At 35.7% G+C, this 22,326-nt stretch overlaps 1 protein-coding gene across 3 annotated transcripts in view; it reads right to left on the bottom strand.

The window, feature by feature from the left end:
• The window catches only part of LOC126881305 (nose resistant to fluoxetine protein 6-like), a 156,380-nt gene that overhangs the window by 38,755 nt on the left and 95,299 nt on the right, over nt 1-22,326 (bottom strand). For all 3 annotated transcript variants that reach the window (XM_050645508.1, XM_050645507.1, XM_050645509.1), the window contains exons 6-8: nt 18,574-18,740; nt 8,520-8,688; nt 4,074-4,270 (exon numbers count right to left, since the gene is read on the bottom strand). In XM_050645508.1, the coding sequence (XP_050501465.1) occupies nt 4,074-4,270; nt 8,520-8,688; nt 18,574-18,740 (533 nt within the window). The remainder of the gene's footprint in view (nt 1-4,073; nt 4,271-8,519; nt 8,689-18,573; nt 18,741-22,326) is intronic.

The raw sequence follows: 22,326 nt of genomic DNA, 5'->3' as shown, positions 1-22,326 counted from the left end.
CTTCCGAGCGATTATGCTTCTGCTACTAAGGAAGCAAGAAGTAAGCCATTTCCGTATGAAGTGAAATTGGTTGACTATCAATTTTTTAAAAAACGCAAATGAGGACACATGGCGATACACTTCCATTAGGCCAGGTCGTAAAGTAGGAGATCCTGTTGTAACAGATCTGAGGGCTTTACTGTATACCATAGATGGAAAAATACAATATAAACTAAACTTTGATGATGAGTGGAGTGAGTTGCCCATAAGACCTAAAATTATTCCTGAACCGATTTATACTCCCTTGCATGACAAAGTGCTACCTATTAGTTCTACGAAGTACTCTCATTTACAACAATTGAAAACTGTGTTACCGCAAGACTGTCATACATTCTATGACTCACTATCTCAGAAGTCTTAATGTGTTGATATCATTAATAATAATAATAAAGTTTTTTGAGTTTAATTCATTTTTTAATTACATTTAAGACCTCCTATCTTCCATTAAACACATATATTTCAAGTAACAGAGAAAAACAATACCTCCTAACTGACAAACTGTCTTTTTCAAAAGCTCTTTCAAAATCAAATATGTGAGGTACGATAATCTTATACATAAAAAAGTAGAAAGTCCATATATTAAATTATTCTGATTGGCAGAGCAAAATTAAATAAGTTTTTTGCTTCTCCTGTAAAATTTACTTGTCGTTAGATAGAAGGTATTGGTACTTAACGGTCGAATTGCTTTAATAAATGAACATATTGTATTTTCTGCTGTTTACTCAATAGCACACTTTTATTATATTTTTATTAAACATAAAATAAAGTTTTTTTGAATAATGAGTTGAATACTGTTTCCATTAAAACACAGATTTGTGCAACCCATACTACATCTACGTGAAATATGTGTTTTCTAACTCGAAGGACAAAATGTGCTGCATCTATATTGATTTTAAAGTGTAAAGGATCGGTTCAATGTTAGGGCATTTCATTCGCATGAATATGCACCAACATGTTTAGGTCAGTACAGTATGAAATGTTTGCTCTTTTATACCACCATTGAAAAAAAACAAACTTATAACGTGTTCTCAGAATGCTTACAGATTTTTCAGTGTTATAAAAGAATGAATGGATACTGTCTAAAAAGAACAGTTTTTATAATGTTAGTTATAGGTAGGTACCTACTTAATTTTCCCAGAGAACGGTAAGTCTCGCCAGTGGCGTACACCTACATGCGACACTATACATAAGTATGTATATTGTTATATTTCTATTTGATATGAGAATTAAAATTTTATAATTATAAGCAAAATTCAAATTAATATAAAAGATCTTCAATTTTCTCAGCCACGGGCATGTAAATTTAGAACAACCTGTATACAACAAATTATTATATTTAGTTTTTAAGAAAGTGATTCGAAGAAGTGTACGAAACTCGGTAACAATGCGCCTAAGATAAACAAGTTGAGTGACGCGGACCATTATAGTGTTTCGCGGAAGATTCGATCATTAGCCTACGCTAAATAAGACTCAGTGAAATAGATAATAGGTCATTAAGTTTTGTAAAAAGTAGAAAGTAAGTTTAAATTGGGAAATGATTATTTTTTCTTGAAATCCGTTAAACATATTTAGAAAGATTAAAAGTTGGTATTGAGGAATACGGCGAATTAAAATTTGTGGTGGAATGTTGATTTTTGAATCTGAAAGGGATATTGAGAAAGTAGGGGTTTGAATGAGGATGAGAGATCAGAATGTTTTGGGCGGTAGAGAGGTGAAGTCCAGTGGTGGACGGTAGTGTACGAAGAGTGAAAACGCCGGTATAGTTCCGTGAGTGTTGAGTACCCATCGGAACGAGAGGTAGGCCGAGTCGAGAGAAAAGAATCTCCTTGAGCAAAGAGTGTCCCGGTGGCTGATTGAAGTGGTTCGAAAAAGGTAGAACACTGCATCACGAGAAAAGCAGGAACGCGAGCGATACGAGGTAGTTTTCAAAGGAGAACATTACTGGAGGCCAGGACGAGTTTTTCATCGCATCCAAGGGTAGGAGGAAACGGGTTTTGTGTGAGGACATTCGCAGTTCACCAGATAAAGGTCAGTCTCATTTGTCAAGACATGAATGTATGGGTTTTTGTATTAAATACCACATTAAAAATTGAAGAACATAATCGCTAATATCAGAAGATTTTCATCAAACTTAAATCAATTTGTTGCTAATAAATCCTAATAGTTTCATTATTAATAAAAGTTTTAAATTGGAAACCAAAAGGAAATAAGATTCCCATTTTTAAATTTTTGTATTAAATAAATATAAGATCTAACAAATATTAAGCAGTAATTGCCATTTATATAAAATAAACAAAATTTTGATTTATAATTGTAATCCATATGTGTGTATTATTTTATTTTTTCCCTATCCCGATTAGGAACCACTGAGAAGTACTTAGAAGTCACGAAAGTAAGTAAGTAATTTTATAATTCGCCCTGAGATTGAAAACATATTGGTATGTGATCTGGTTGATTAATTAGATTATCATTAATGCATTAATTTAATTAAATTACATATAAGAATATCATCACATATAAATAAATAAGATTACAACAATATATAGGCGAAGTTTTCGATTAAGTAAACCTGACTGAATTGAAAAATAGACCAAATCCCCTCTTAAAGTTTAAGAAAAGACCAGCCAATTAATACATCGACCATCCATTTTGGTGCAAGGTTTTACGGCACCCCGGGTTTTCGTTCTTGTCCCCAAAACTTCCAACAATTTCGAAAATTTTAGTCCGAACTCTGCGGCTTCTAATAGCATTGATCATTATCTTTCCAATGCATGTCTACTTTGAAAATCGGTTATATCATTCAAAAGTTACCAAGTACAGAAATTTGACTCAATTTTTATTTAAAAAGGGGAAAATATTTGTATGTATGTTTGTATGTGGAAAAGTTACACCGATCTGAATTTTTTTCTATGTTTCAAGAGGGGGCCAGGGTTGATTCAAAACCGGTGTAGTTTGTGACTTTTGGCCACCCCTAAGCCAGCTATAGAACTGGGTAGTTACAGCACGGTATATTTTCGAGCGTATGTATCTTAGGTTCAAGGAGAGACAGGACAACCGCAAATACACCAAATTAATAGCTTTGAGTTAAGCTTTCAAATGTAAGTGGTCAGAATCAGATATATACACGTCTCAGTATAGCCGAGAAAATGAAAAACTGAACTTTGTAAATTTTGTTTTTTAGACAATTACTCAAAATTTCAACCTACGAATGGCGCCAATAACTGAGTGTTTATAGGAAGACTCTAGATGCGTCTAATGGTGTGCACCTCATATCTGGGAAAAGTCTATTTTTTAAATTAGAGGCTTCAGTATGATCAAATCTATTTACTAACAGTTTTTCAAGCTCACTAAATTCTATAATACACATATAAATACATAATAATTTTTTTAAAGGTAATGGGATACAAAACAAAATGACAAGTGCAATTGAAGCATTTATTAGAAAAACAACATTTGTCCAAAAACTAAAATTTTGGCTAGTCAAGAAAAACTTCCCACACATCTGTTGTTTTTCTAATACAGTGGAACCTCGATAAGTCGGATTAATCGGGACTGCGGCCGATCTGGGTTATCTAAAATCCGGGTTAGCCGAAGAATATGGTAAAAATTAATAAAATACAGTATACTTACAGAAAAACTCCATTATAATTGTAAAAACATGAAATACATATGCACAGTACATCTAAATTACGTACAGTTGTATACAGTATTGTTCATTTCTGGGAAAAAAAACTCAGTGAAACTGATAAAATGTTGGTTTTGTCTGATGAAAATCAGTCCGGTTACCCGGATTTTCGGTTTATTGGAGGCCGACTTATCGGGGTTCAACTGTACTATCCAAATGTTTTTGTAGTTTACTCCGAACATCTGAGATTTTTACAAAACTTAATGTGTCAGATGGATAAAGAAACTACTATTCCATGAGAAGAATACATAAAGTCAAATTTGCGAAAAATGAACATGTCGTGTTTTTTTTTTTCAAATAAACGCTTCAGTTGTTTTTACTTTTTAAACAGTTGCGACAAGATACGTACTTTGCGTAATAGTTTGTTTGCAGTCCAGATAATTCATCCTCGAAGGCTCTAAAGAAACCAATAGATATGGAAGCTAGAGTACCAACGATTAATAACGCTAAACCAGTTTTTGTATACTGTCGGAGCATCCAGTATATAAAAGGTGACAAAATATATAATTGCATGTCTACGTCTAGGTACCATGTATGTCCAACGCACTAAAATAAAAAATAATATTAGCATTTGGATGATCATTGGGGGTTAATTTTTACCCCAATGTATGTGTTTCTTTAAAAATTCAGAAATATTTTCAATTTTTAACACATTATTTATTTTCTACTCTCATATTTTAATATATCAATTATGATTTCACTACCTATATCATAATGAGCTTATTTATTATATACCCCATTCCACGAATATATTTACTACGTCTGTTTTGGATTACCGCGACAACGAATATTTTACTGTGCAAAATATAAAGAACGAAATTATATTGATATATTTTTGTATTGTGCAAATTATATTGTTGTTTATTGGAGTAATTATTAGAGCAAAATACTTTCGTACTTCGTATGTTGTTCACTAAAATATTCGTTGTCGCGATAATCCAAAACAGACGTATATTGGTGGAATACACCATAAAATTTTCATTAGGATACAGATTTTTAACCAATACAATCGCGAGATGACATTCGCGATGAAGGTGGCACATGCGCAGTGACCAATGTCGAGTCAGATACATACGCTTTGACAGTTCTCGATATGTAAACAAACGGACTAATTTAAAAATTAAATCTTTTTAAGAAAATGTCTGAAGACGATAGGGATATTAAAAATTTATCCCCAAATTCATTTTAATATTAACTGTAATATTGAAAATATAAATGTATCAACAAATTGATTAATTTAACCACATAACTACTTAATTTGTTTGCGTTATAAAATTAATAAATTTGAATATTTTTTTTGTTGTGAATGATCATAGAAAAAATCATGTATACAACTTGCATTTAGTTATCATTATGAAGCTCGTATTCTATACGAAACTCGCCGCTACGCGTCTCGTTTCATATCCGATACACTCGCCTCATAATGACCATCATTAAATGCTCGTATAAAACATTATTATCTGTCTTTAATATCATTCTAGATACCCTCGTATTTTGTATATCATAAAAAAATACAGTATATTTCAGGAATAAAAAATATTCCTTGGCCTTCCATGTTCAAATTTTATATTAAGTAAATATACCGTCTATTATGTGGCATTCCGAGTAATTTTAATATAAATGCATTTTTTCCCTGTACAAAGTTAATATGAAGCCTACGCAAGAGGAATATTTTTCGAAGGAGGCTCTTTCTTCAAGATTTAGACCTTGAGCTAGTTACACCCTTTAGGTATACAATCCCGAACGCGTCAAGGTTTACATGAACACATTCAGCCATATGAACAGCCATAGATATAGCACTAACAAAATTTTCAAAAGATTCTGAAGATGCAGCACCAACTGATAATCAAAGAAAACGTGGCCGTTTTCGGGGATTTTTCAAAATGCAAACATTTTGTCTGCAAGGAACATTTCAATATTAAAAAAATTGATTTTTAAACCAGTGGCAACGTAAATTAGTCTATATTTTCCAATTTCTTTACCCTTAGTTTAGAATAATGTTACCTAATTTTGTTCAGTTCTAAGCCTTAGCAAAGCCAACCATTGGAAGCTTTAAAATCCATATTGAGTTCTGTCGCCGCCTCTAAAGCTCTGTCTTTTACTCGTATTATCGGTCCAGATAATGGAATGTTCTTACAAAACTTTACAAAACCAGTCGTACACTACAGTATCGATGGCAACACCTTCAGTTTTAATCCTCTTTTTTTTGTATACCATTTGCACTTTCACTATACCGCTTTTTTAAATCTGCCTTTTTTTTTAAAATGTCACTAGAGTTTTTCTATTTGAAACTTTTCGGCCAAAACTCGAAGACTATAATTATTTTTTTGAGATGTTTCTACCACCGCTATTTTTTCTTCAAAACTTAAAAACTTTCTTTTAGTGGAAGACATTGTTGCTCTTAGATCAGAATATCGCAACTAAGTTACATAAAATGTGTAGGAAGGATAAATAAATTCTAAAATGAGTTTTTCCAAATCAAACTCGAAAGTCCCTAGTTTTATGACCATAAGTAGCTGCTTGTATAATTAGTTTTATGGCTACAATAAGTTATGTATTTACATATTTGGATTTCCGGACCCCCAATTTTAATCTTTTAATTGCATTTACCAGACTGTCCGTTGTTTGCAGGTAAAATTACAATACCTTCTTATAGAAAAACTGAAGGCAAATTTTCTCCGGGGTGGTTGTGAAAATGGTCCGTTGTTCGGAGGTGTCTTTCTATTTACCCACTTATGAAAAAATGTTCTATGACCTAAAAACTGTCCGTTTAGCAGAGTCGGGATAGCATTTGACCTTGCATTACGAGCTGCCCCAAATTTTATTTTTCTAATCTTGAGAGGGTGTCAATAGTAGTATAAATTTAAAATCTCGACTGAATTTGACCGTTGCGTTAGCCGCCATCTTGATTTTAAACAAGAACCGTTTTTGCTCAATATCTCCGCATTTAGACAAAAAATATACTGACTGAAATTGTTGAAAATACGATATTCTATAATTTCGTTTATTACAATTTTTTTCGTGCGGTCCATATTTTCCGAGTTATGGGGAAAATAGTGACAGTTAGAGCATAATTATTGATTTATTGAATTATCTCGTTTATTATTAGTTTTTCAACAAATTTTAATCTATACAAAAATGAAGAGAATTAAATTTTGTACAATTTTGATCTGTTTCATTTTTTTGATAAGACCAATATTTAAGGTAGTACGTATGCGATAAAGGCGCGAGCGTAAGACCCGATTGATTTTATAGCAATTGTTTTTGTTCAATATCTCCGCCGTTTTCAACTTTTAGACAAAAAGTGTAAGGACTGAAATTGTTGCAATTACGATTTATTATAATTTTTCGGGAGAACCAGTGGCGGGTCTAAGAGGGAGGGGGAATGTGAAAATTCCCCCCAACAGGGCCCAAAATAAAAAAAAATTGTTGAAATATTAAAATATGTTAGCTGACATGAAACTTAATTATTGACAGACAAATTCAACCAATAAAACCAGCTAGTTAATAAAATTAAGTTAACTTAATGCATATAAGTTATTATTTATGTCTTTTATGTACTTAGTTTGGTTGGTGTTTCATTGGAAGTTGCAAAAATTGTATAAAATATAATTCTCTTTATTTTTGTTTATGTACAATTATGTCATAAAGTTAATAATAAATGAGACAATTCAATAATTATGCTTCCCCTCCGCTTCCATTATTTTCCCCCTTAACTCGGGGAATATTGATAACATAAAGAAATGGTGGAAAATGAATTGTAGAAAATTGCATGTTCAACAATTTTAGTTCCTACCGTTTTAGTCGAAAAGTTGAAAATGGCGGAGATATTAAGCAACAACGGTTCTCCTTTAAAATCAATATGGCGGCTAATGCAACCGCGCAATTCAGTCCAGATTTTAAATTTACACTACTATTGATCTCCCCTAAAGGATAGAATTATAAAATTTGGGACAGCTCGGAAACAAGATCCAATATAGTAATTATGCTCCCCCCACCACTTTTTATTATTTTCCCACTTAACTCGGAAAATATCAACCGCGTGAAAAAAATTGTTAAAAAGAAATCATATTTGGAACAATTTTAGTTGAAAATGGCGTAGATATTTAACAAAAACAATTGCTACAAAATCAATCAGGTCTTACGCTCGCGGCATTTCCACATACGTACTACCTTAAATACTAACTTTAGCAAAAAAATGAAAGAAATTAAAATTGTGTAGAATTTAATTCTCTCTATTTTTGTATAGAAACATTGTTGTCGTGAAACTAACAATAAACGAGATAATTCAATAATTTTGCTCTAACCAACTCTAACTGTCACTATTTTCCGCCATAGCTCGGAAACTATCGACGGCACGAAAAAATTGTAACAATAGAAATGATAGAAAATCACATTTTAAACAAGTTTGGTTGTTATACCTTTTGTCGAAAAGTTGAAAATGGCGGAGATATTGAGCAAAAACGGTTCTCGTTTAAAATCAAGATGGCGGCTAACGCAACGGCGGAATTCAGTCGAGATTTTAAATTTACACTACTATTGACCCTCCCTAAAGATTAGAAAAATAAAATTTGGGGCAGCTCCTAATGCAAGGTTAGGCCTGTTATTCGTCTAACCCGACTGGACTAGTTCAGCAGAGGTTTCCGTTGTGGAGAGGTGCTCGTTGACAGAAATTTTACTGTATATTTATTTGAGTCACTATATTCGCTCAGCTATATTTAGATTCTGAATCAATCTCACAGGTAGGTACCTGTAATGGAATTAAAATTTAAAAATTATATCTATTAGTACTTACCATTTGATCAACATTGACCTCATTTTGAATATACAGAAGGGATGTCCACCAATTTTGCGTACAAAATCCTTGAAAGAATTGAACAAAAAGGGGCCACCTAGGTCCTGATCCCATATATTTTAAAAGAGTGGCTGACACTAGAACTACGCCTGCCAATGCAGGAGTTAACCTAAAAAAATAAAAGTCTATACATTATCCTTTTCCAAAAGTTATTGTCTAACTTTTGGTTTTGGTTAAAAATCTAAATATACTTAGTGGTTATAAAAAACAAAAATAAACCCAAAAAAAAACAAAAATTATATCTGGCTCAGAAAGATAAACGTAAAAGGGACGATATACATATAACAGCACTGCAGGCCTGAGGGGCTCATGGCTTGAAATTTTTCAACTGTCTTTCTCCTTTTAGCTGTCCAGGGCAGCTGTCTTCCAGTTTACAACGCCTGCTCTTTGTAAATCTTCTTTGGCTGTTTCCAGCCACTTTTCCCGCGGTCGACCCCTCTTTCTTCTTCCCTCACCTCTTAACAATATACTCTTCGCCCATCGGTACACTGACATCCTTTTCACATGTCCCAACCAGCGCAGTCTCCTAGTTTTAACTATATGGCTGATTACTGGCTTCCTAAACAGTTCTTGAACTTCCGCCGTCTTCTCCATTCGTTTTCTCCCACTTTCACACCATCGAAAATCTTCCTCAGCACACTTCGTTTTCATCTTTCCAATGCATTTTCTTCCCTCTTATTCAGAACTCAACACTCACTACTATAACAGTACTGTAGGTTGTATCACCGTACTATATAACCGCAATTTTGCTTCTCTTGAGATAAGACTACTTTTTAAAAGTTTGCTCAATGCTCCAACTGCTCGTCTTCCCGTCGCAATTATTTTTTAAATCTCTGGAACTTCATCTCATTTCTCTGTTACAGTCACCCCCAAGTATTCACATTCTTTCACTTTCTCGAAACACTATTCTTTTCCATCGTTATCTATTCTAATTTTCAAAACCTGTTCTTCATTTTTTTTCTTGGTTATTAGATCGAACCGGGTGGCCATGGGGCCCGTGCTGCAGCCTGAGTAGGCTTATTGCACACCGTTCGGTCTCGGGTTAAACCATCATTGGGTTTTTGTCCCCAATGGGTTCGGGATTACTTAACTTGAAGTTAAGTCGTCTGTTACCTATAAGAGGTCCATTCTCCCAGCTAGCAGGACAAGACCCTTTATTAGGTTCTTTACCTGACTTCTGACACTTAGGTTCGAGTTTTCGACCCCGTATTGCAGTCGCCATCGGGTTTGGGCTGGACAGTCAAATATGACATGTGAGGCAGTTTCATCTGCCTCCCCACATTTCCTGCAAACAGGGTCTCCGTGAAAGATCCCCGTGTTGTGTAGGTGTTTTCTTAGGGTGCAGTGTCCGTTTAGTAAGCCAGTTACCGCCCTAAGCTTTTTTCTTCCGAGTCGTAGGGCCTCATCGGTTAGCGAGGGGTTTGGCCGCCCCATCATTAACTTGCTGTGCCGCTGTCCCGAAATATTGTTCCAGTGTCGGGTGTGCTGCCCAAGGATCCATTTAGCAACGGCTCCTTTGACAGCCGATTTGGTCACCCCTAGGCCAGGCTCAGGCCCAGTAAGGGGGACAGCCGATCCCTCTCTCGCAAGTGAGTCGGCTCTTTCGTTTCCTTCAACCCCCGTATGTCCCGGCACCCACCCGAGTTCCACTCGGTTTCGGTAGGCCAGGGTTTCCAGGTGTTGTCGGCATTCCAGCACAAGCTTAGAGTTAATTCTCCAGCTGGCAATGGCCTTAAGTGCTGCCTGAGTGTCCGAGAGAATACGTATGGTCCTATTCTCAAGGCCTATTCGAATATTCTCTACGGCGCAAGTCGTGATAGCAGCCACCTCCGCCTGGAATATAGTGGTGTACTGCCCAAGAGGCATAGATATGCACACCTCGGGTTCCACACCATACACTCCAGCTCCAGAGCGTCCGCCCATCACTGAACCGTCCTTGAACCATGTTAGCTCACTCTGCGGTCTTTTATCCCCCTCTACCGGGGGTTTTAACCCCAGCTTGAAGGGAGGATCAAATTTATGAGTGGCCGGACTCCAGTCACTCACCATATCCAGGATGGGGTCACGAATGTGCCCCACAATCGTGGTGTGCCCGTATGACCTTTGCCTCCAGACACCATTTAACTGCAGCCTGTAGGCCCCTAGCCTCACCTCGGCCATCACCAGAAGGTGCAGGGAGGGAGTCCCATGAGTACCTCCATGGCTGCCGTCGGGGTACTTTTCATTACCCCGGTAACACAAAGTAGTGCTAGCCTCTGAACTTTCCCAAGTTCTTTGGCTGCACAACTTTGGTTCATTTTTGTCCACCACACAGCACTAGCATATGTGAGGGAGGGCCTCACTATAGCAGTATAAATCCACTTAGTGATTCCCGGGCTTAAGCCATAAGTTTTGCCAATTGCCCTACGAGCAATCATGAGGGTTTTCTTGCCCTTGGCAGCGGTCGCTGCTAGTTGCGCATTCCAGGTTAGCTTGGTATTAAGCATAAGGCCCAGGTAGCGCACCTCTGTAGCCAGATTGAGTTGCACACCCATGAGTTTGGGGGGCGTGAGGCCCTCCAATTTCCTCCTGTGTGTGAACGGTATAATAACTGTTTTTGAGGGGTTAACACTTAAGCGGACCCTGTCGCACCAGATTTCTACCACTTTTATAGCCCGGAGCGTTAGCTCCGAAACTACGTGTGGAATCTTCCCCCGGATTAAAATACAGATATCATCTGCATAACCCTGGGTGTAGAATCCCAAGTTATTCAGTTCTACCAGAAGTTCGTCTACCACTAGGTTCCATAGCAGCGGGGATATTACTCTCCTGCGCTGTTCCCCTTGTAGCAGTGACCCTCATGGTTTCCCCAAATAGTGAAGCCTGTACCTGTCGGCCATGCAGTGTGGAGCTAATCCACCTGCGACAGGTTTCATCTATGCCGTGCCTCTCCGCCGCCTTAAGCATGGCATCATACGTGGTGTTGTTAAACGCTCCCTCGATATCGAGGAAGATACCAAGCGCCACTTCCTTGTGTTCAATCGTCTCCTCTATCCTAGACACCAAATGGTGCAAGGCTGAGTCGCACGATCTGCCCACCTGGTAAGCATGTTGATTGCAGTGCAGTGGCATTTCCTTGAGAAATGTTTGCCGCACATGCATCCCCATCAATTTCTCTAGTGCTTTTAAAATAAAGGACGAGAGAGTAATAGGTCTATATGCCTTGGGGTCTAGAGGATTCTTGCCCGGCTTAGGTATAAAGACCACCCTGGCCAGTTTCCAGTCACGCGGGACATACACAAATGCCACGCTCGCCCGGAAAATCCTGCACATGAGCGGTCCAATAATGTCCCACCCCTGTTGCAGTAATACAGGATATATCCCGTCTAGTCCGGGGGATTTATAGGGTAAAAATGAGTGTATGACCCATTCCACCCTAGCATATGTGACAGCCTTTTTTGCCGTTTCCCAGCTAGCTCTAGAGGTTCTGTTTTCCAGTCCCTCCTGACCCAGCCGAGCATCCGGCTCATTGGTTACCACCGAGTCAGGGAGATGTGTCTGGAGCATAAGCTCCAGTGTCTCCTTGCCATCTGCTTTAAAGCCACCCCCGGGGGCCTTGAGGGTCCCCAGTGGGTTAGCCGGCTGTTCGGAGAGTATCCGTTGGAGTTTAGCAGCAGCGGGAGCCGTGGCGATCTCCTCACATTGCTTTCTCCAATCTTTTCTCCTATCCTTTCTCACAGCTTTGTTATGTTCTTTATTTAATATATCTCCCATTTTATAAATTCTGTTTTGTGATCTTTAATTGCTAGACCGTACTGCTTAGCTTTTCTTTCAAAAGGTAAAATACTCTTAGCAGTTCTCTTTAAGTTCTTGTTATCAGTACTATGTCGTCTGCATATGCAAGTACCCTTCTATCGTGGATCGCACTTTGCGTTCTGATCCCACTTTCCATGAATATTGCCTCTAATACACAATTGAAAATGACAATTGACAGAGGTCTCCCTGCTTCAAACCCCTTCGTACTTTGAACTTTTCTGAGAGGCTACCCTCCAGTGTTACTCGATTTTCTGTTTTCTCCAGTGTCATTTTCACTAGTTTGACCAACTTCACCGGTATCCTAATTAACCGAAGTGCATGATAAATACGTTTCCTTACGACTGTATCATATGCCTGCTTAAAGTGTATAAACAGGAGCTTTATGTTTAGCTGTTGTTCGTAGGTACCGCTCTGTAACACATTTAGTACGAAAATATAATGGACGGTAGATCTTCCTTTCTTAAAACCACCTTGATATTCCCCTACCTGCACACTAACATATCTGTCTAATTTTTCTCTTATCACCTTTGCATGGACTTTATAAATTACATCAAGCAGAGCGATACCTCTGTAACGTTCACACTGAGATTTATCTCCTTTTTTTTTAATATCGGGCATACTACAGCCTGACTCCATTGTTTCGGCATTTCTTCCTGATCCTATTTCATCTTTAGTAGGCTACATACTCTCTTTTCTAATATGTTACCCCCATGTTTAATCATCTCTCCAGGGATGCCGTTTATACCCGCACTCTTGTTGTTCTTTATGCTTCTTAAAACTTCCATTATTTCCTCGACTGTTGGCGGTTTCACTACCTCCTCTTGGTTGTCGTTTTCTTGTATCACTTCCATCTGAACCTCGTCGATACCTTACTGCCTCTCATTTAGCAGTTCCTCAAAATGCTCTCTCCATCTATCCAGTTTTCCTTCCTTGTCGCCTATTAGTTGTTCCTCTTTGCTACAGTAAAATTTTTGTCCTCGTGAATACTGTTTTTTACTTCTTCTTGCTTGTTGGTAGAAATTTCCAATGTTCTTGTTGATATAGTGTTGCTCAATATCTTCAAGCTTTTTACTCATGTGTTCCCACTTTTTATATCTACACATTCTTTTTGTGTTTCTTCTCCCTTCTTCATATTTTTTTCTATTTTCTTCACTTAGCTCACCTAGCATTTTTTGCCATGCCTGATTCCTTTTCTCTAAACTTTTTCTACAGTCATCATCGAACTTACTTGTCCCAGGTGCTTACTTGCTGATTTCTTCAAAGATTCCTTGATTTCTGTCCACTCCGTTTCTACATTGTCAGGGTACTGCCTACCTCTAAGCTTGTCCGTAATTTCTGCCTCAAAGCTCTTTGCAATGTCCTCGTTGTTCAATTTGGCAACATCGTTTTTTTTTTCGACTTTCCAATTGACCTCTTGGTTTCGGCAACTTCTGCTTTGCTTCTTTCACTTATTTTCGTTATCAACAATATAGGTGTCTATTATGATTGGAATCCATATCAGCTCCTTGGTAGCTTCTTACATCTGATATTTGTTTTGCATGTTTAGCCTGAATCAAAATATGGTCAATTTGATTCTTTGTTTCGCTATCTGGTGAAATCCATGTCTCTTTATGTATTGCCGTATGATCAAAGTATGTATTCATTATTCTCATATTATTCTCCTGTGAAAAGCCTATCAGCATCTTGCAGTTGTCGTTATTTTCCTGGTGCTTACTCCTTCCACTTGTGGTCTTTCTGTACCTGTTCTCATTGGCCACTTTAGCATTAAGGACCCCTATAATTATTTTGACATCATTCTTTGGTATTCTATTGTAAACATCTATATCATCATACAAAAGGGATGATATACTATAACATAACAATTTCATGAGGTTTTAGATTTTAGAGCTTATAAAGATACTCTTTCTATATTTTAATATTTCCGAAGATTTCACCGTTTATCTCACAGACGTATGGTCTTCAAAAGAATATATTATATTATGGCGCTTTATAAAAGGTCAAAGAACGGAAGTAAAAGAACTAATAGAACGAAAACACATAGAAAAAGATACATGGATTGACTATCTAAAAAAGCTCTATACAGAAAAAATAAAGGACGGTAGAACTAGAATCACCAGAAATTATCAAAAATAAAGATGTTAATATTTAAGTACAGAGAAAGTTCTACAAACACTTGAAAAACTGAAAAACAGAAAAGCTGCAAGTAACGACGGAATACCTAACGAATTACTGAAATATGTATTGTGGAGCAGAAATAACAGAACAGTTAACAAAATTAACAAAATCTTAAAACATAATAAATAACCGGAAGAACTAATTCTACTATGTATTCAAAAAAGGAGACAAAAAGCACCAAGAAAACTACGAAGGTATCACCTTGTTAAATACTACTCATACACTTACAACTAAAATTCTACGAAAACTAATGAATCAGATAATTTTATTAGATGAACAACAGTCGTACTGTAAGATCGTGTATAGATGGAATAAATATATTCGTCATAAAGCAAATTATTCAGAAATCACTAGAGTATAATAGACCGGCATTTGTATGTCTGATTGACTTAAAGAAAGCAATTCCCAGAGTAAGACTCAAAGATGTAATCGATCTTCTGTATAATATAGAAAGCTCCCTAGATATTATGAAAACTATTGAAAGCATCTACCAAAAGAACAAAATGGAAATCAGAAAAGATGGACAACTTACACAACGAATATACATAGGCATCGGAATAAGACAGGGAGACCCATTGAGTCATATGCTCTTCAATTTAATCGTGGATGAAATAATCGAAAGCATCAACAAAGGAAGACGATACATAATGGGAAACAAAGGAGTAAAAATACTCTGTTACGCAGACGACGAAATATTGATAGCCCAAGATGAAGATAGTCTACATGTCTAAAAAGATTAGTCCACAGGTTTAACATAAGAGCAAAAGAATTCAATATGACAATTTCATCTCAGAAAACTAAAACAATAATAATTGGTAAAGAACCAATCAGATGTAAAATACATATTGATGTTCTGAAGCTATTTTCTTGTGGCATTTTTATTTGATTATTTATATTATTATTTTGTATTTTGACAACGACACCCGACTTAAGCGTCGAAACGTTAATAAAATCATTTTTAGGTAAAATTGTGGCTTCTTTCCCATTTGAATATACTTGATTACATATTGATGGTATCAGTATTGGACAAGTAATGGAAATAAAATACTTTGAAATTACATTGTCAAGTTACTATATGGAAACCTGGACAAAGAAGTCAAAAATCAAATACAAAAAGTAAAAATAGACTGGCAGAATGTTATTAGAACACTATACTATATGGTGAAACCGACAGACAGTATTAACACTGAGATGTATTATAAAGCCAGTGTAGCACCAATAATGACATATTATGCATCAGAAATAAGACCTGATACAACACAACACTTAGTGTTGCCTAAATGCAAGACCAAGACGAGACTTAGACAGTCTTGGTCTTGGTCTTGCGCCAGTACACATAGTCTTGGTCTTGATCTTGATATTACGCTCCCGGTCTTGGTCTTGGTCTTGGTCTTGCAGCAAGAGTCTTGCAAGTCTCGCAGTTGCCTATTAGCCTATTGCATATCTTTGAACAACGTAACAGAGAGGTACATTTTAAGCTGGAATATCATAACCATAGTAAATACCAGCCAAATTAATTAATATCTACAACAGCGGTTCTCAATCTGTGGTGCATGTACCGCTGGTACTACATATCATTATTTGCGGTGGTACACAAAACGCAAAAACAGCCAAAATCAGCCACAATTATTATAGTTAATTAGATTACCTAGCTATTTCAGTTAGGTGGTAACAAAAATAATAAAAAGTATTTTGTGGTACATGACTCAAAAATATTGAGAATTACTAATCTTGACAATTGACACCGGGTGGGGTTTGAACCCACGATCTAAGTGACCCGTGCCTACGTTCTAACTAACCAAAGTTTATAAAAACTTATGTATTTTATTATCCAATATAAGCGAATGAATAAAAAATCATAATATTAAGAAACTATGAGGCTATCGTTTCAATTTTAGTATTTTATAAATGCTAGAATATTCCACAGAGTGATCATGTTGTTTTGAGTATTCCTCTGAGAAAAAACAGTTTGATTGGTACCTACACCCGGTGTACAATGACAGTAATTGATTTGTCTAGCAACAATATTATTACAGCGATATTTATAAAAATAAGACAACATATTAAAAAAAATCACTTAAATCGGACAACAGGTGTAGGAAATTCGAAACATTAACAATGGACCGTTTTTAAGGTGGTGCGTAAATTTGTTGGAGAAGTGTATATCGTTATTAAATAATATTTCGGTATTTTGTTAGGGTATCCGGCATTATATTATGTTCTTTTGTCTCGGTATCACAGCACAATAAAGACTGCGTTTCCTATGCTGTGTCGGTACCATACTTTCAAATATTATTATACGCGCTGTTTCAACAAATTTTGTTTAACCGAGTGACCTCATAACACATTCAGCAAAAACAATACATAATAGTCCATGCCCTCACTTCACTCTCGCCGAAGTCGATCGAGGTTCAACAAGTACGAGAGTGTAAACGGCCACCTTGTGTAACTTTGCCTCACTTAGTTCTACTTCCATTCTCTGTCGGTCTGGCGCGTCCGAGTCAAAGGGATCTTTGTCGGTATCGCACCGCTTTTTATCGGTATCGTACTTCCTCGCAAAGTAGAACGAGTGTGTAGAGAGGGTACTTCGAACTTCGGTCAACTTTGGCGAAGTAACTTCGCCGAGAGTGTGGAACCCGCTAATTATCAGTTAATTTTAATCAGCTTAATTATCAGCTAATTTTAAAAACTTATCAACTAATTTTAAAAAGTTTGGATACGATGTTCGATATTACTATCGGCGTCGCAAAGCAAGAATGTTATGTTATGATTAGAAGGCGACTATTCTCATAACCCGGATAATTAATTTCAGAGAAGTCGTCTGCTGGGAAGGCATGTACAAAATATTTTATTTTTACATTGTAATAATGACCTCTGATTACGTGTCAAATAATGTGTGAAGTGTTCTTTAAACGGATAATTTGATTCGTTATGTATGTTTATGGTGTTGTTCGTAATGCGTATAAGTCCAATTTTCAAAATTTTTGTTACAAATTTTTTTGTTTCTCATAGAGTATCTAAGAATATAGTCGAACTAACATACTCCCTAAAACGACCCTCAGTTCTAACTGCAAGACGCAAGAGTCTCGCAGGCTTAGTCTTGTTCTTGCTCAAGTCTTGCATGGTAAGTGTTGGTCTTGGTCTTGCTAAAATTAGACGGTCTTGGTCTTGGTCTTGCGAAAACGCAAGAACAAGACCAAGACCGATTTTGGGCAAAACTACACAACACAAAGATAACTGGAAACGGCAGGGATGAGAGTACTAAGAAAAATTACGAGAAATACGCTGAGATATTGAAATAGGAGTGAAGACATTAGAGACAATGTAATGGACAATGTATAAACTAAATATGAAAAAGAATTGAATAGCCTAATAAGCAGAATGGAGGAGACACGTGTGGTCAAAATAGGAAGAGATCACCAATCGGCAGAAGTGTCGGCCGACCGCGCAAAAGATGGATCAATCCACCAATGAACAAGCAGAATTGCTTATGAAGGGGAATATGAAGAAGAAGACTTTACAGGCTTATGTTATAAGATAAATTATGGAGTTTGTCGTTTTTTTTCTTTCTAAAATTTCTTTGTCTCTCTCCTCCTGCCTATCTTCGTCCCTGATATATTTTTTTGTTTCTGTATTTTTCTGTCCACGTTTTTTTATTTTAACTACATGTTTGTCTTTAAGTGTTGTTATAATCTCCTTCTTTTCTTTTTGTAAGTACCTGATAGATACATTTATGTGATTGAGTATTTTCGATGGAGAACCTTTTTCCTTGTTAAATTTATAATATGGATTAAATAAAGTTTGCAAGATATGTACCTGGTTTATATAAACGAGAAACTAATAAAGAATAATATTTGTACCCAAAAAGTATATAAATGCTAATAAGGCCAACAAAGTATATATACCCAGTAATTTATGGAGGACTACAATAAGGAATAATATTCAAATATTCTCTATCCGGGGAAAGAAGCAGCGGAAAAGGTCATAGTACAAGGAGTTTATGTTTTCTGCGTAAAAAGTTTACCTCATGTATCTGTGGAAATAATGCTTCGCTACACTGGAGACGTTTATTTCACTCGACTTTTCTTTCTTGAAAAATACGTAAGTAACTAAGGTGCCTGCTACAATTAGGAACGTATCACAAGCTAAACTTCCATTTAGGAAAACCATGCTGATGAGCGAATTGGAAAGCTGAAAAAGATAAAAATACTTTTAAATTAACGAATTAATAATAACATTAATGTCATATGCACAAAAGTTATTTAAAATGTACTTTTTGTATAAAACTTATTCTCCAATTATAAATATATAGGGTGTCTTAAAAGAACCGGGAAACTCGAATATTTTGCGAAATTTACATTAGATCGAAAAACTGAAAAACACAGCTTGCACTTCTCTGTATCTATAGAGTAGGGATGGCGGGTCAAGTCCGCAGCACTTAAGCCACAATTGGCCCATTGTGCATTCTCCTAGGGAGCTGTCGGACTTCATTGGAGTGGAGTTCATTATCCATTTTGCAATTTCCAGGAAGACAGACAAATCAGTGGCGTACTGATAGATCAGCGGGCCCTGGTTCCAGCTGGGATGCGGGCCCCCGCCCAAAACATTCAATATAAATCATCATATATCATAAAATATTTCATAACAACTCAAACTAATTTATAGTCCATTTACTCACGGTTTTTGCTGTAAATTTTAAAGAACTGCTCGGATTGAGATGAATTTGGCATACACATAGCTAACATGTCAGGTGACCCCTGGCTTGTATGATCTGCAAATTTTACCGCTTCAAAGTGCTCAATTTTGAAAACAATTTGGCTTTAAATTAATAAACAAATTAATACTTTTGAAAAAAAATTGTTTTTTCAAAATACTTCAACTTCAAAAATCTCAACTACACTGCGGTGCAAAAAAATCGATCCACTAAAAATTTGGTAATTTTTGATGTTTCAAATTTCCTAAACCTATTGTCCGATTTAAGTGATTTTTTACCACGTTACAGTTTTATTCATTAACAATATCGCTGTAATAATATTGTTGCTAGACAGTCAAACTGTCATTGTATACCGTGTGTACGAATCAAACTGTGTTTTTTTTCTCAAAGTTCGCATTACCCTGTGGATTATTCTAGCATTTATAAAATACTGAAATGAAAACCCAACTATAGCCTCAGGTTTTCTTAACATTTTTTCTTTCGATTCATTCGCTTATGTTGGATAATAAAAAAGTTAGGTAGGTACTTTAACAACTGGCCATGTTCGTCATCAGTACAGGGTGTTTCTAAATAAGTGCTACAAATTTTAAGGGGTAATTTTACATGAGAAAATAATGACAATTTGCTTTATAATCATATGTCCGCAAACGCTTCGTTTCCTAGATACGGGATGTTCAATTTTTTTTACAAACTGACGATTTATTTATTGCTTTAAAACCAGTTGAGATATTCAAATCAAATTTGGTGGGTTTTAATACGTAGTTATTGCACATTTTATGACATACAATTAAGAATTTAATATTCACCATTGGCGCGCAAACGGGTATTATGACCGATAATATTACCCGTACGCACGCCAATGGTGAATATACAATTTTTAATTTAAAATTAAATTAAAAATGTGCAATAACTACGTCTTAATACCCACCAAATTTCATTTGCATATCTTAACTAAATTATTTCTGGTTTTAATGCAATAAATAAATCGTCAGTTTGTAAAAAAAATTGAGCATCCCGTATCTAGGAAACGAAGCGTTTGCGGACATATGATTATAAAGCAAATTGTCATTATTTTCTCATGTAAAATTACCCCTTAAAGTTTGTCGATCTTATTTAGAAAACACCCTGTGCTGATGACGAACATTGCCAGTTGTTAAAGTAAATAACTTTTTTATTATCCAACATAAGCGAATGAATCGAAAGACAAAATGTTAAGAATACCTATACCTAGGCTATAGTTGGGTTTTAATTTCAGTATTTTATAAATGATAGAATAATCCACAGGCTGATGCTAACTTTGAGAAAAAAGCGGTTTGATTCGTACACCCGGTATACAATGACAGTTTGACTGTCTAGCAACAATATTATTACAGCGATATTGTCAATAAATAAGGCTATAACGTGGTAAAAAATCGCTTAAATCGGACAGCAGCTTTAGGAAATTCGAAAAATAAAAAATGACCAAATTTTTAGTGGATCAATTTTTTTTGCACCGCAGTGTACCTAGTATAAAAAAATATAGGTTTTGCTATTGTGAATATTTTGGACTTTTTGTTTTCCTGACGACAAAAATTGGTTATAAGATATGTCTGTTCAAATTTTGCATACACTTGTGATTAGTGACTCGTTTAAGCCCATTTGAGTACAGCCTTTTCAAAAATAAGCACTTTGAATTAACGAATCTTACATATCTTATAAACAATAAGTAGAGTAATTTGTGAAGCGGTAACGATTAATATCATTTCGGATGCTAATTAGAAGGTGATTTTTACGACTTTTTTTACCAACCAAAAAAAAAGATACTAACATTATTTTGATCGAAATTTATTTACTTTTGATGTTAGAAACTTAAAAAACAACAATATACTATTAAAAGAGTAACTTAATATTAATCGTATCGTTCTTCAAACTCACATGATCACTTTACGCCAGCCGTTTTTATAAATAATGAAACTCAAAAACTTTCTACATCCAAAATTACAGTCATCATTAAAAACATTAATACCGGAAAACTAACATAGCTTTTAAAAAATGAACATTGGAATAAAATTTATATGCACAAAATAGATTCTCAAATTATTGCATAATATGATACATTTATAAATAAGTTAAATAATTTCATACAAACCTCTAGGGAGATAAAACGCTTAAATAAGAAAAAACATCAAAAAAACCTTGGATAACGGTAGGGCTGATATCTTTTATAAAACGACAAGATTTTCTTAAAAAGAAATTAGTGTCTATAATATATAGTGTCTAGTTATCCTTACCACTATTGTCTATAATTAGAATTTAATTTCAATTTTTAAGAATCACCTACCTATATAAAAGTACAGACTGAATAATGACGGTTCTATAAACACCAGTATCGACCCTATTGTATTGGGATAATTGCAATAAAACTTGCAATGCATATTTACAACTTCGTAGTATACCGACATCTTATTCATGAATCGTGCTAATATACAAGTGTTTGAGTTATCACGTGTAGGCAGGCCCTGGCGGTTAGTCTTTATAAGTTGAAACATATTTGGAAAGCAGGTAAAATGTGTAGGGAACCTCACAACAGCATTCCCTGTATTTCACTAAATTTTGTTTTCAAAATTTTTGAAGAATAATAATTATTCTTCGTTTTTACCTACACAAATACCTACACAAAAATTAAAATCTGTTAAGCAGTTACATTTCTTATGTGTGTACTTGTGTAGTTCAAAATGTCCCCATCAAATTAGAAACAAAAGAAGCAAAAAGCGCATTAAAGCGGGCCCCTGTGGGGCCCGGGCCCTGTTTCCACGGAAGCCGCGGAACCTTGCTCAGTACGCCACTGAGACAAATCACCAGGGGACATCTCTTCGCACCTTGAAAACAAAAGTGGCACTATACTGAAAACATAAATTTTTAGTTATAGCGACATCTGCATTACTTTTGACTAAACGCTCCTATTGCACAGACTCCTGTTCTAATAGCTCGCATAGTTTCTCCTATAAGTCGCTAGTGTCACTTTTGACTTTGAGGTGTTTTGTCAAAGTGGTAATTTAAAAAGTGGCACTCTATCGGTTTCCG

Source organism: Diabrotica virgifera, chromosome 3 (assembly GCF_917563875.1).
Source record: "Diabrotica virgifera virgifera chromosome 3, PGI_DIABVI_V3a".
NCBI lineage: Eukaryota > Metazoa > Arthropoda > Insecta > Coleoptera > Chrysomelidae > Diabrotica > Diabrotica virgifera.
The sequence above is the reverse complement of the archived record's forward strand: the minus strand, read 5'-3'. Positions and strand labels throughout refer to the sequence as shown.